This window comes from Babylonia areolata, chromosome 3, assembly GCF_041734735.1.
Source record: "Babylonia areolata isolate BAREFJ2019XMU chromosome 3, ASM4173473v1, whole genome shotgun sequence".
Taxonomy (NCBI): Eukaryota; Metazoa; Mollusca; class Gastropoda; order Neogastropoda; family Buccinidae; genus Babylonia; species Babylonia areolata.
This window is the reverse complement of record NC_134878.1, coordinates 22444372-22457577: the sequence shown is the minus strand read 5'-3', so window position 1 is coordinate 22457577 and position 13206 is coordinate 22444372. Positions and strand designations below refer to the sequence as shown.

General features: G+C 41.4%; 1 protein-coding gene across 3 annotated transcripts in view; it reads left to right on the top strand.

Moving 5' to 3' along the window:
- The first annotated feature begins 96 nt into the window (after positions 1–96).
- LOC143279847 (E3 ubiquitin-protein ligase MIB1-like) overlaps positions 97–13206 on the top strand; it is a 150452-nt gene continuing 137342 nt past the window's right edge. For all 3 annotated transcript variants that reach the window (XR_013054961.1, XR_013054962.1, XM_076584087.1), the window contains exons 1-9: positions 97–507; positions 2112–2283; positions 3199–3343; positions 3793–3882; positions 5010–5076; positions 6244–6377; positions 7514–7590; positions 9614–9797; positions 12916–13063. Coding sequence is in view for 1 of the 3 variants with exons in the window: in XM_076584087.1 (XP_076440202.1) it covers positions 237–507; positions 2112–2283; positions 3199–3343; positions 3793–3882; positions 5010–5076; positions 6244–6377; positions 7514–7590; positions 9614–9797; positions 12916–13063 (1288 nt within the window). In the remaining 2 variants the exon portion in view is untranslated. The remainder of the gene's footprint in view (positions 508–2111; positions 2284–3198; positions 3344–3792; positions 3883–5009; positions 5077–6243; positions 6378–7513; positions 7591–9613; positions 9798–12915; positions 13064–13206) is intronic.

Sequence of the window (13206 nt, the reverse complement as noted above, 5' to 3'; positions counted from 1 at the left end):
CAACATTTGTAATTATTTTTTCAAAGTTTTCCACTGCACTTGAAATAAAATATCGTTTTGTATCCGGTTTATGAGCAGTCATTATTATGGTTGCTTTCCCCGCAGGCATTGGGAAGCAGACAGTTGAGTCTACTTTTTATTCGATAGAAGTTTGGCTTTTTTCTTAGGCCAACAGTCCAAGTACTTTGGAGGGTGCCCAATAGTCTGTTTGTAAAGAAAGGTTCCCTGCTCTACAAATGACAGAAATGGAACCAGGGGCCTCCAGCAGCAGCAACACTACCACTCGAGGTGTTCGAGGATTCAGTGTGATGGATGGAGTTGGAGCAAGAGTGGTGAGAGGCCCCGATTGGAAATGGGGAAAACAAGACGGGGGAGAAGGTCATGTCGGTACCGTCAGAAATTTTGAGTCACCAGAAGAGGTGGTAGTTGTGTGGGACAACGGTACCGCTGCCAACTACAGGTGTGCAGGCGCTTATGATCTGCGCATGATGGACACCGCCCCAACAGGTAAGATGATACATGATTGCTGTTCTTTGATTGATTCCTGGATATATATGTGCTCTATAGATGTACAACAAGCATTTTACATGTTCATATTATACCCCCTCCCACACACAACTCCTTATCATACAAACAATGTTAGTGCCACACCCCGCACCCTCCCACATATGCGCGCGCACGCACACACTCACAAACCGCGCGCTCGCGCGCGCGCGCGCACACACACACACACACACACACACACACACACACACACACACACACACACAGTACAGTAAAACATGCACACAGCAACACTGTCTGTCTGCCTGTGACACACTGTCACAGAAACACTCACACACACACACACACACACACACACACACACACACACACACACACACAGTGACACACACACAGTGACACACACACACACACATGCACAATACAGTAAAACATCACACAGCAACACTGTCTGTCAGCCTGTGACACACTGTCACAGAAACACACACACACACACACACACACACACACACACACACACACACACACAAACCCCCCAAAACCACAAACATACACATATAAACACACACACACACACACACACATACATGAATACACGGGGGGCATGTGTGCTAGGATGCATGTTGCAAAGATATTCTTAAAGAAAAGGTAAGGTTCCTACCCTCCTCCCATCAAAGAAGTGTAAGAAAATTTTAAACAATTTATACGATCTGTGCTGAAAAATAATTCAGACTGAACCAAGTTGACTATGAAAAATGATTCATATAATCATACTAAGCTGATTTTTCTTCTGAAGCATTTAAACACAATGCTGACAGCAATATCCTGGTATTCGCAGTTTTGAAATGGGCCTCAGCAAATGATCACTGTAATATAATTGAACAGAATTTAGAAAAGATTATAGGAATTTCCTGGTGAATGGTTTATCATCTTATAATTTTTTCATTGAGTTAGTGCCTAGTAAATGGTTTATCATCTTATGATTTTTTCATTGAGATAGTGCTATGCAGTTTTCAATTTCATCTTTGCAAAAGAGTAATATAACTGAACTGATCTTATTTGGTGGAGACTAATTTGAAGTTAAGTAATTACTGAATGTAACTGAGCTTAGTCCTAGATATAGATCTTTCCTCAGGATAGTGTGTGTGTGTGTGTGCATGTATGTGTGTGTGTGTGTGTGTGTGTGTGTGTGTGCGCGCGCGCATGCATGTGTGCATGTGCAGCCGTGTGTGTGTTTGTTGTGTGTGTGTGTGTACACGCATGTGTGTGTGTGGGTGCGTGTGTGTGTTTGTGTGTGCGTGTGTATGAGTTTGAGATTTGCTTTGATTTTGATAGATTTTTCACATTGTTCAGGAACTATATAAGTATATCAGGCAGGCTGTAAGTAACCATTCACTACAGTGTCTCATGTCAAGAAAGAGAGAAGGGGGGGGGGGGGGGGGAGAGAGAGAGAGAGAGAGAGTAATGATTTATATTTTTAAAAGCATTTGTAGTACTTACAGAACTTCTCTTATGATTTTATCTTAATCATTACTATCTTTAAAAAAAACATGACCACTGTCAGTTAGTCATGATTCAGTGTTGCCATTCACTGTCTGTCTCCACAGGTATAAAGCATGAAGGCACAATGTGTGACACATGCAGACAGCAGCCCATCTTTGGCATACGCTGGAAGTGTGCAGAATGCCCGAACTATGATCTCTGCTCTGTCTGCTACCATGGAGACAAGCACAATTTGAGGCACCGCTTCTACCGCATTGTTGTTCCTGGAGGAGAACGGTGTGTATAGATGTATGTGTTTGTGTGTGTGTGTGGCGGAGGGGGGGGTGGGGTAGCGTGTGGCACGTGTGTGTGTGTGTGTGTGTGTGTGTTATTACTCTCTTTAGAATTAAAACATTGGGAGAAGGTGATAGTGATACCTATGGGATTATGTATGAATAAGCATACATGGGCAGCTTTGAAAAGGGACCAGCCATAATATCTGTTGAGATAAGTGAGAGGTTAGAGATCAAGATCATAGCATGGCACATCATAATAAACAAAAACAGAGAAGGCTTATAGGCCCACACTTGAGAGATAAGATTCCATCCAATTTTCAACAAAGTTCAGACAGTGGTCAATTATGATGACAGGAGACTGCCATAAAGAGTCAAGATAAGAGTAATGTTAAAGTGGAAAGTTGCAGTATTGAATAATAAGGGGGGGGGGGGGAAGTAGTTCTGAAGAATGATAACATTGTCTGTATTGATAGAGCTTGTGTTATTCTAGTTTCATCAAACTGGTACAGTGGTTGGTTGTGACCAGAAGACAGAAGACCCTTTTGAAAGTCAAGGTTAGTGATCAAAGGTCAAGGACGCAACAATGAAAAATGTCCTGTTCACAGGAGATGTGCTTTGCAGTGTCCCTTTCTTTTTTCTGTTCCTGTGTTTGATGAAGTGGATACCATTATGATATTATCAGATATGGGTCTTCATGGTCTTCAAGATCTTGCTTTAGTAGTAGTACTGTAGTAGTAGTAGTAATTCAAAGTTTTATGTCTTTCCCTTTTTATATATTTGACAACAACAACAACAAAAAAGAAACAAAAAGGGGAAGTCTAATCAGTGTTAATGTGATTCTTTAATAAAGTAGTGGATTTAATCCAGGTATGTGTGTGTGAGGGAAATCTACATTTGATTTTTGTGATTTTTGAAGTGTCCTGATGGAGCCGCGGAGAAAAAGCAAAAAGATCACATCCCGGGGGATCTTCCCAGGGGCCCGTGTGGTGCGAGGTGTCGACTGGCAGTGGGAAGACCAAGATGGAGGAAATGGACGCCGTGGAAAAGTCACTGAGATCCAGGTGAACAGAAAGGATAGGCGTCTGTAACTGGGAAAATCTGATATTATTACTCATTGCAGCAAATGTGAAAGAGGATGTATACATCAGTGATCTGTCTCAGACAACCTTTGTCAGTTCACACTCGCAAAGTCAGTGGAAGAAGAACGCGCAGTGAAAGATCTATGTAGGAGTTTGGTTTGGGAGGAAAGGTAGTACTGTGGAGAGAGGACTCCAAAAAGGGCTTGTTGCAAGTTTAGCCGGAAATGTCCATTGTGTGTGTGTGTGTGTGTGCGCGCGCACGCGCACGCATATGTGTGTGAATGCATGTAAGCACAGAGAAAGGTAGGAAGCAAACAAATTGGCCTGTGAATAGGACCTGTTTCATGTGTATATGAATTATACCTTAATTTATGATGATGATGATCTTCAGCATCATCATTATTACTATTCATAATTATTGTCTGTTGCAGGACTGGAGTGCTGCCAGCCCAAGGAGTGCAGCCCATGTGTTGTGGGACAATGGGGCCAAGAACCTGTACAGAGTGGGCTTTGAGGGCATGGTGAGTCTTGCGCATGATACACAGTGTCAGCCGTCACCTTTATTTGTTTCCTGAGTGGGTGATTGTTTGTAACTACTTCAAAAGGCCCTATCATCGAGGACCTTGAAAACATGAGAAAGAAGTTTTCTGGAAATGGGTTTGTAGGGGAGTTAAATGAGGAGTAGTCTGTTCAACCTTCTCAACCCCTCCCATCCCTCCAGCCCACCACATCCATACAGAGCATGCAGGCATACACACACACACACACACACACACACACACACACACACACACACACACACACACTCATTGTGTGGAGAGGGAAGAGTGATAGATGTGTTTAAAATACATGCTTGTTTTGATTGCTCATGCCAGATATACTAGCTGATGAACTGTTTTAAAATCATTTTTTATAACATGAATAGCTAATTTTGTCCATGCCAAAATGCTTCATTATATCAAAGAGTTTTGAGTGGTGGACAGCTTTTTGCTTGCCTCTCTTTTTTTTTTCTTTGTTCTGTCTTCTCTCTCCATGCCAAAGTTTGTGGTTCCCTTTTCCTCTTTCTCCTTCTCCATTGTCTTTTTCATGCTTTGCTGTCTTCTTTTGTGGCACTGCCTTCCTTACTCAGTCTGCTCATCTAACATGTCTGCCTTTTCTTTTGTTCTTATATGTTTGTGTATGTGCTTTGAGTATCATAGTGTGTGGGTGGGTGGGTGGGTGGGTGTGTGATTTTTATTTCTGTGTTGTTTGCCAATTGTTTGGAGTGATGTGGTACATAACTACATGCATGTATATGAATGTGTATTGTGTTTGCGTTAGTTTATGTAAGTTTGTGCCTGCCTATGTGTGCGTATGTGTTAGGGTAGCTGTTAGATACACATGTACTGTTAAAATGTATGAATGTTGTGTGTGTGTGTGTGTGTGTGTGTGTGTGTGTTTGTTTGTGTGTAGTCACATTTTGGTGTGTGTATGTAACATAGATGTAATGTTTTATGTTAACAAAGTGTTTTTGTAAAGCACCCAGAGCAGATTTCTGGATAGTGTGCTATATAAGTATCCATTATTATTATTATTATGTGGTAATGCCAGAGAAAAAGATGTAAAGCTCTGTGTGTGTGTGTGTGTGTATGTATGTGTGTGAAAACAGGCGGACTTGAAAGTGGTGAATGATGCGAAAGGAGGATCTTTCTACAGAGACCATTTACCTCTCCTTGGTGAGTGTGTGCTCTGTGCTCATGGCAGGACTACCCAACTGTGTCATTTGTTACAGTTCATTGACAGACTAATTGCTGCGTGATTGGCTGTACAGTTTCTTTATCAGGTTATTGTTTAATCATTTATGGAGTCATCAGAACTGTTTATTAATTGATTGTTCAGTTATTGAGTTAACCGATTTGTTTATCAGTTGGTTGTTCAATTATTGATTGAGCTGTCAGAATCGTTTAATAAGTTATTGTTCATTTATTGTGAGTGGTCAACCAGTCAGATGATCAACCAGTCATATGATCTGTTGAATGTGTTATTTTAAGCATCAGTGTAACTGATATGAATGTGTTCTTTTACATTTCCTTTCAATTCATTTGTTGTAAGAGCACAGGCAAGTGAATCCCAGAAATGACAGATGGCACAATGTTCTCTCTCTTTGTTTTTGCAGTTGTGTCTATTTTTTGTTTATTTTTCCAAGCAGCCATATTCGTACTGTATCATGTACAAAGTTTTCTGATCCAGTAAATGCTTTTATAGTGCTTGACAAGAATTGCACTTTGAATTTGATTTTTTACACCTACCTTTTTTTTTTTAGCATTATTTCTATAGCAGTATGTAATATGTGCCAGTTTATGAGTAGATGTGAAACAAAAGTCAGCACTAATATGTCAAGCAAGCCTAAACACTGAGTGGGTTTTTTTTTTTTTTCCACACAGTCGGTGGCTGTCCTTATTTTTAAAACACCAGGTGCTTGTAAAACTGGGCAACTTGTATTGGGTACAGCTCTTCAGGGTAATATCTGTGCAATCAGACACTGTTTATTGCCACCTTTTTTAAGTGTTGCCTTTGTATCAGTGTACGTGATTGGATTGTTTGAGAGCACTGCATAGGCACACAAAAAGGAGGAAATATTACAAGGGAATTCACTAGCTGCAGCTACTTTCGGTTTCTTTGCATGAGCAGTGTAGTCGTTTGCACAAGACAGGAATCAGACTGTCTGCAGATGTGGGTCATGGTATGATAGCGTATGTTAAAAATAATTTCAGGGGGAAAATTCCTTTTTACAAAAAGCGAGGTATTTGGCATGAAAAAAAAAATCCTTTTTACATAAAATTTGGTGTTTGGCATGAAAAAAAAAAGGTTTTTTTACAAAAAGTAAGGTGTTTGGCATGCAGGTGAGCAGGGCCCCAGCTCGCGGTCTGGTCCCTGTGGTCTAGCCATTGGTGACCAGGTCAACGTGGACCTGGACCTGGAGATTGTCCAGTCCCTGCAACACGGTCATGGGGGATGGACCGACGGCATGTTTGAGGTCTGTTGGCTTTAACTCTTTCACTGCCATAGACAGTGCTTGACTAGACAGTGCTCCTCCATAGGCGACTTTTGTCAGCATCGAGAGGTCCTTGTTGTTGTTTAGACCATTCACAGCCAATTTCTCAGCAATAGAACACTGACTAACCTTTGCCCCCTGACCAAGTTTGAAGTGAATAATTCCATTGTGCTGTTTTGACATGAACCAAAGGCTGTGAATGAGAGTACCATATCTAGAATATTTGGTGTTGGGGAGTGTTTTTCACAAAGGAACTTGGTGGTGAAAGAGTTAATAATGATATCATTATGATTGTGTCCAAGCTGTGCAGCAATTGTTTTTTCATCAATGTGTGCCCCAGTTATACTGGGTGTGTAGTATATCCTGCACTGTTAACTCATTCTGCACTGCGCTGAAGCAGCATTTGGGCATCAAATCCTGAGTCATCAAACTGGTTTTTCAAACTTTGAGCTGAGTGTAAACAAATAGGGAAGGGACACAATTCTTGATAATCTTCTAAGCAACTTACTAATGCAGTTTGGATGCAGTCTGAACATTTTGCAGCACTTTTATTGTGCAAGTTTTGTTTCTGAAGGAAGGTTGTGTTTCACTACTTGACAAGTATTAGATAAAATGTTCTGAGATGAATACAGTGCTTTTGATCTGTCAGTGATATTTAGACTGACTGAAATTTATTGATAAAAACATTGACAGGTATCATTCTTTTAGTTTTTAAATCATCTAATAAATACAACCCAGGTGGGGAAGGTTGCACAGTCTCTAATCCTCATAGAACTGAAAGGTTTAAGCCATTTAACAGTTTGCTGGTTTTACTTCTATATCAAAGATATTTTTGTTTCTTCTGATTTTCTGTTTCATAGTGCAGTAAAACAATTGATAAATGTTGATTTTACTTACATCCTGCAGCATAGATAGCTAGGGATAGAATTCCTTCTGAATTTTCTGTCTGCAGATGAAGATTTTACTTATATTTTGCAGCATTCATACATTGAATTGTTTTCTGATTTTGAGCCTACAGTTAATGTTGTTGTTGTTTTTTTTGTTTTGTTTTTTTCCAAAAATGTGCATGCTGTCAGTATGTTGGTGTGACAGTGAAGGGGTGTGGTGTTGTGTTTCAGTGTCTGGGCACAACAGGAACCGTGGTGGGCATTGACGAGGATCATGACATTGTTGTGTCCTACCCCAGTGGCAACAGGTCAGTCATGCATCTGCCTCCCTGTACAATTGTCAGTTGTACATGGGACAGATGGGTGCAGTATCAGAGTGATTAAAAGCGTTGCATGTTTAGTCCAAGGGTCTTGGGTTCAGTGCTGGATCTGGCGTTTGTTGGGCCCAACAAGTACGTTAAATCAGAACAGGCACCACTGAACACTACCGAAGTGACTCAGCAGCAGTGCAGGGTCTCCTCTGGTGTGTGGCCTCCTGGCGAACTAACATTGATGGTTCCCTGCGGACTGCTGACGCTGGAACTGTGACGGACTAACCCGGGTGTGGCCGTGCATGGGAAAATCTAAATGAGCAGCGTGGGAGTAATGCCACTGAAATGGTTCAGATGGTGGGTCAGCAAAAAAAAAAAAGAAAGAAAAAAAAAGAGACCTTAATCCATGTCAGTGCTAAAAAAAAAAAAAAAAAAAAAAAAAAAAAAAAAAGGAAAGAAAATTTGAACATACCTAGCATGTGCACCTCGAAAACAGAATGCATGTTTTACACATCAGATTTTACATTGTGCAGGGCAGAGTATGTTTTACATGGAAAAAACACAATATGAATTAAATCGTAATAGAAGCATATAAGTATGCATCCCTGACATTTTGAAAATTGAAATGAAGCACTGTGTGCTCATCAAGCGGGTCCCTGAGACATTATACAGATTCCTAGAACAAACACATAAATGGAGTGAATGTCATGTATCAGACTCACAGCTTCAGTCTGATGCTGTGATTGTCTGCTTACAAAGAAGAGTTGTTTCCCTTGGCCTGTGCTTTGCCCGGAAACCTGGACAGTTAGGTATGCCTGCATGTGTATGTGTGCAGCAATGCAAACTTTGGGTAGAATGTGCAGCATTAAAGTGAGCCTTGAAAGGTTGTCTGGGACCACATAGAATTAGGGTAAAAGAGTTCAAGGGGAACCCCATGGTTTTATAACTTTCCAAAAGCCCCGCATAACATCAGGTCAGACTCCAAAAAAGGGGCAATACTCAAGGAAGCTGTCGGTTCAGAGATGAAGGTGTTTTTGTCGCCTGAAATAAGACCTGAACTGTTATCGTTCAACTGGAATCTTATCTTTTTTATGAAATTTCATATATCTTATTTTTCATTTATGTTATTTTTTAATATGCTATCTTTCTAACATAGTTTCTGGTCAGGCTGTGAGAAACGAACCCTTCCTGCCTGCTTTTGAAGGACAATTTGAGATTTGTACATGCGTTTGTGGTAAACCATTTTCTTTTCTGAAAACTGATCCTCCTTGTTTGTATGTTCATTGTGTGTGTGTGTGTGTGTGTGCTATGTTTACATACCAGTTGTAGTCATTGAATATTTAAAAGTCATCTTGCATTGAATGTGTATTGGTTTAATCAGTTTATAGTGTTGACATTTAGTTTATCCTTTTATGGGGGGAGGGTAGGAGAAGGAACCCTATTAGGAAAAGTAAGTGTCTCTTTATGTGAGAGCAGTTTTTCCTAGTCTGTAAGAAGTGCTCTTATATAGAAAAGTTAACCAGTGCTTCACAGGTGTTCAAAGGTATCAGGTGAATAAAAACTCCCAGCTTCTAGACATGTTTGCATGACATCTCAGGTTTTCACAAAGTCCTGAATATATCAGCTAATAACCCTGCTGGGACGTTCAATTATAAAATGTTGAAAGAAGACGACAGATTTATCTTTAATCATTTTGGTTGATTTGTCGGTTCATTAATTTCTCTGTGTGTGTGTGTGTGTATTTGGTGTGTGTACATGTGTGTGTGTATACGTGTGTACGTGTGTGTGTTTACATATGTGTGTGAAGACGTGTGTGAACAAAAATGCATAGGGATAAGCTCTTTCACTGAATATTTCCACTGTAATTTTATTATGTAGATTTGATATATTTGGTTGGTTGATAGGTTCATCCAGGTGTCGCAGTGTCTAAAAACCACATTGTTGAGTGAAGGGATCCCCAGGGGGGTGTGGAGGGTTTCTGTCACGTTTTTCTTTTTAGGAATTGTTTCTGCGAATTCAGGTGGACGTTCAACCCCGCGGTGCTGACCAAAGTGAACACGGGGAGCTCTGCTAGCTCGGGTCAGAACGAGACGAGCTCGGTGACGCAGTTTGCCGTGGGCGACCTGGTGCAGATCTGCAGCGACACAGAGCGCATCAAAGTGCTGCAGCGGGGGCACGGGGAGTGGGCCGAAGCCATGATGCCGGTCAGTGGGATTGGGGCGTGGGGGTGGGGGGTCTGCTTCCCGAGATAGGTGGCTTTAACCCCCTTGAGTGCCATAGAACGTATCACGTACAGCTTACAAGGAATAACTAGTAAAATAACTAGTAAGTTTCCTGTACAGTCGGTACCGGTCATTCTCACCAGTTGTCAGTACAGTACAATTCAGTTTCACTCAGTACTGCTGGTTAGCCCCCCGGATTTTCCCCACAGATGACCCAATTGTTTGGGTAAGAAATGAAGATCACCAAAAATCAAATGTTAGAACTGATGAACTGAAAACTTCCAAACTGATCAGTAACACAACGAGTTAGTTGGGGACAAATTTTAAAACTAACTTCCTTCCTTATGCTTTATCATCCAGAGAGATGATGAAAGTGTCCATATTTTTTGTTCGAAATTTGCACACACTGGTGACGTGTAAGCGAATCCAGGAAAGCACACAGAGTTTGAAACAGATTAAATTCAGAATGTTATATAGCTACCATAGGGCCCCTTCGTCTAATTCTGTTGCCTGCCTTGTGACTGAGACGAAATTGGGTCAGACACCATTGTTGACGCGCACTGTTCACGTAAACCAGTCACCGTGAAAATAACTCTCATGCTCGCAGGCGCAGCAATATACACTGCATTTACTGGTCTCAGTGGAGAGTGGAAAGGTCAGTTAAGATATTCTTAGCTTATAATGTAATTATGCAAATTAGGTCCACTCCAAAAATGAAGATTATCTAAGGCTCCAATCGGGGCCCTACATCTGAAACGGTTGTAAACAGTAGGGCCCCAGTCAGAGCCCTTCGTCCGGAGTGAGTTAACAGGCAGCGTACAAGTAATTTTTAGTGAGCCTCCTGTGTAGTCTGTTCCAGTCGTTCTCACCTACTGTCAGTACAATGCAGTACAATAATACAATAAGTACAATATAGTACAACACAGTACAATACAATACAATGCAATACAACACAGTGCAATGCAATGGATTGGAGTGGTGGCCTAGTAGTAACTTTTCCTCATGGGAAGCGAGAGAATCTGAGCGCGCAGGTTAGAATCACACACACTGGTATTTTCTCCCCCTCCATTAGACCTTGAGTGGTGGTCTGGACACTAGTCATTGGAATGAGACATTGTGGTCCCATGCATGTCATGTGTTTGGTGTACGTGAAATTGAAAGAACTCACAGTAACAAAAGGGTTGTCCCAGGTAAAATTCTCTTGGAAAATCCACTTTGATAGGAAAACCAGTATACTCGCAGGCAGAAAAATAAATTTAAAAAAAGGGTGGAGAGGCACTGTAGCGACTCAGGCTCTCTGGGAAGAGCAGCCCGAATTTCACAGAGGCAAATGTGTTGTGGCAAAATGTAATACAACAGTTTCAGTTTTAGTAGCTCAAGGAGGCATCACTGCGTTCGGACAAATCCATATACGCTACACCACATCTGCCAAGCAGATGTTTGACCAGCAGCGTAACCCACCGCGCTTAGTCAGGCCTTAAGAAAAAAAAAGTACCATGGATACAACAATGCAATACAATAATCCCACTGGAAATTATTTGTGCATTCAAAAGGTCATCACTCACACCACACAGTGTCTCAGCCCACAGCCCATTACACACATGAACATGACAAATGGTGAGCTAAAAATTCAGAAAGTAAAACATGTCAGCCGAATTATGAAAAAAAAGAAAGAAAAAAAAGATAATGAAAAAAATTAAATAAATAAAAAGTCGTTTTAAATAAAGAAACTTGAGCCAGATGTTTTAAGGGGCTGTTTCTAATCCCTGTCAAAGTCAAATCTGCTCTATGGGAAGCTGGAGACAGGATGTACAGAAAATTTGTTTTCAACAAGATCTGAACTGTTCTGTCTGGTCAAATTTAGAATAAATACAAAAATGTTAGTGTGTATGCCAGCTACAAATACAATGATTCCTAACAACAAATTATTTAATTAAAACAGCATGTGTATTTAATTACAAGAGGCTAAGTGAGGTGGTTCCCAAATGTGCAGTCTCAGTAATCACAAATGAATTATTTCCCTTGAATTGTTCTACTCAAGTGTGTGACTTGAGAAAGAATGGAGTCATCCGAATTTCTTTGTGTGTGTATTTATGTGGTGCGTCCGTCCATGGTAAACTTTTACCATTGGCATTGTTGTAACAACCTCAAACAGCAAAGAAGGATCCTTTATAAAGACATCACATGTCAGCTAAAGTATAAGTGATAAATCTGTTAGATATTTCAACTACAATTTTGATGTTTGGATGAAGGTATTTCTTTAGAACAATTTTATGTGTGATGACACAGACATATTCTTGGAAAAGTATGTTTTGCCCTTCAGGGTCTGGAAAATTCTTGGAATTTTAATAATAAACCTTGACCAGTACTATTCAGCAAAGAGCTTAATGCAATTAAAGAGAGAGAAAAGACAGAACAAACAAAAATTGAGCGTGAATATTGAGATATCCACCAGTCTCTTTTGTCAGCAGCATAGCTGATGAATTTTTTATTCGGTTCGGCTTTGCGTTTGGTGTTTGACAGTTATCATTGTGGTCTGGAGAAGGTCTGGGAAAAATAGTATGGCATCTTGTCATATGCGTGGGAAGGAAGCGCCATTGCAGAATCAGGCGTTAGTTTTCTGACCCAGTGTTCACCAGCGACCAGAGGTTCAGAGCCCTGTTTCAGCATGGTATTGTGTCCATGGGGAAGGCACTTCATTTAAGGTTTTCTTCACTCCATCCAGGTGTGGGTGGGTTCCTGGTTTTAAATGGGGAAGGTTAAAACCGCAGAAGAAGAGGATCTGACCCTGCTGCAATCCTTCTTCTTCCACTTGATGACCAACATCAACATGTTGATGAAAACTGTTGTTTTGTGGGAGGCTGCTGTGAGGTGCAGTTTAACTGGGCTGCTGAGGGGATGTACTGTTATTTGATAGGGGAGATGGAGGGCAGTCCTCTGGTGTGTTTGCTTCTCCAGCCGAACCGTAGACACACTGGATGTGAACTGACTGCCCCAAGTCGCTGTAAGGCGCTGTGGGACCTTTCAGCTCTTTTGACTTTAGTGTGTGGGAACCGTGTGGAGAGACTTGTGTGACTTGCTGGCTGTGTGGGTGTTGCAGACACTGGGCAAGATAGGACGGGTGCAGCAGATCTACCACGACAGTGACCTGAAGGTGGAGGTGTGTGGGACGTCGTGGACCTACAACCCCTCCGCTGTCACCAAGGTGGCATCCGCTGACGGGGCCGCTATTGGCTGTTCTTCTGGAGGTCTGTTGTGTGTGTGTTTGGTGTTGTGTGTGTGTGTGTGTGTGTGTGTGTGTGTGTTTGTTGGTGTGTGTGGGGGGAGGGGTTGTCAGGGGTTGGTGTGTGGTGTTCAGGGGTGTGTTTGTGTGTTTTTGTTGGTGTGTGTG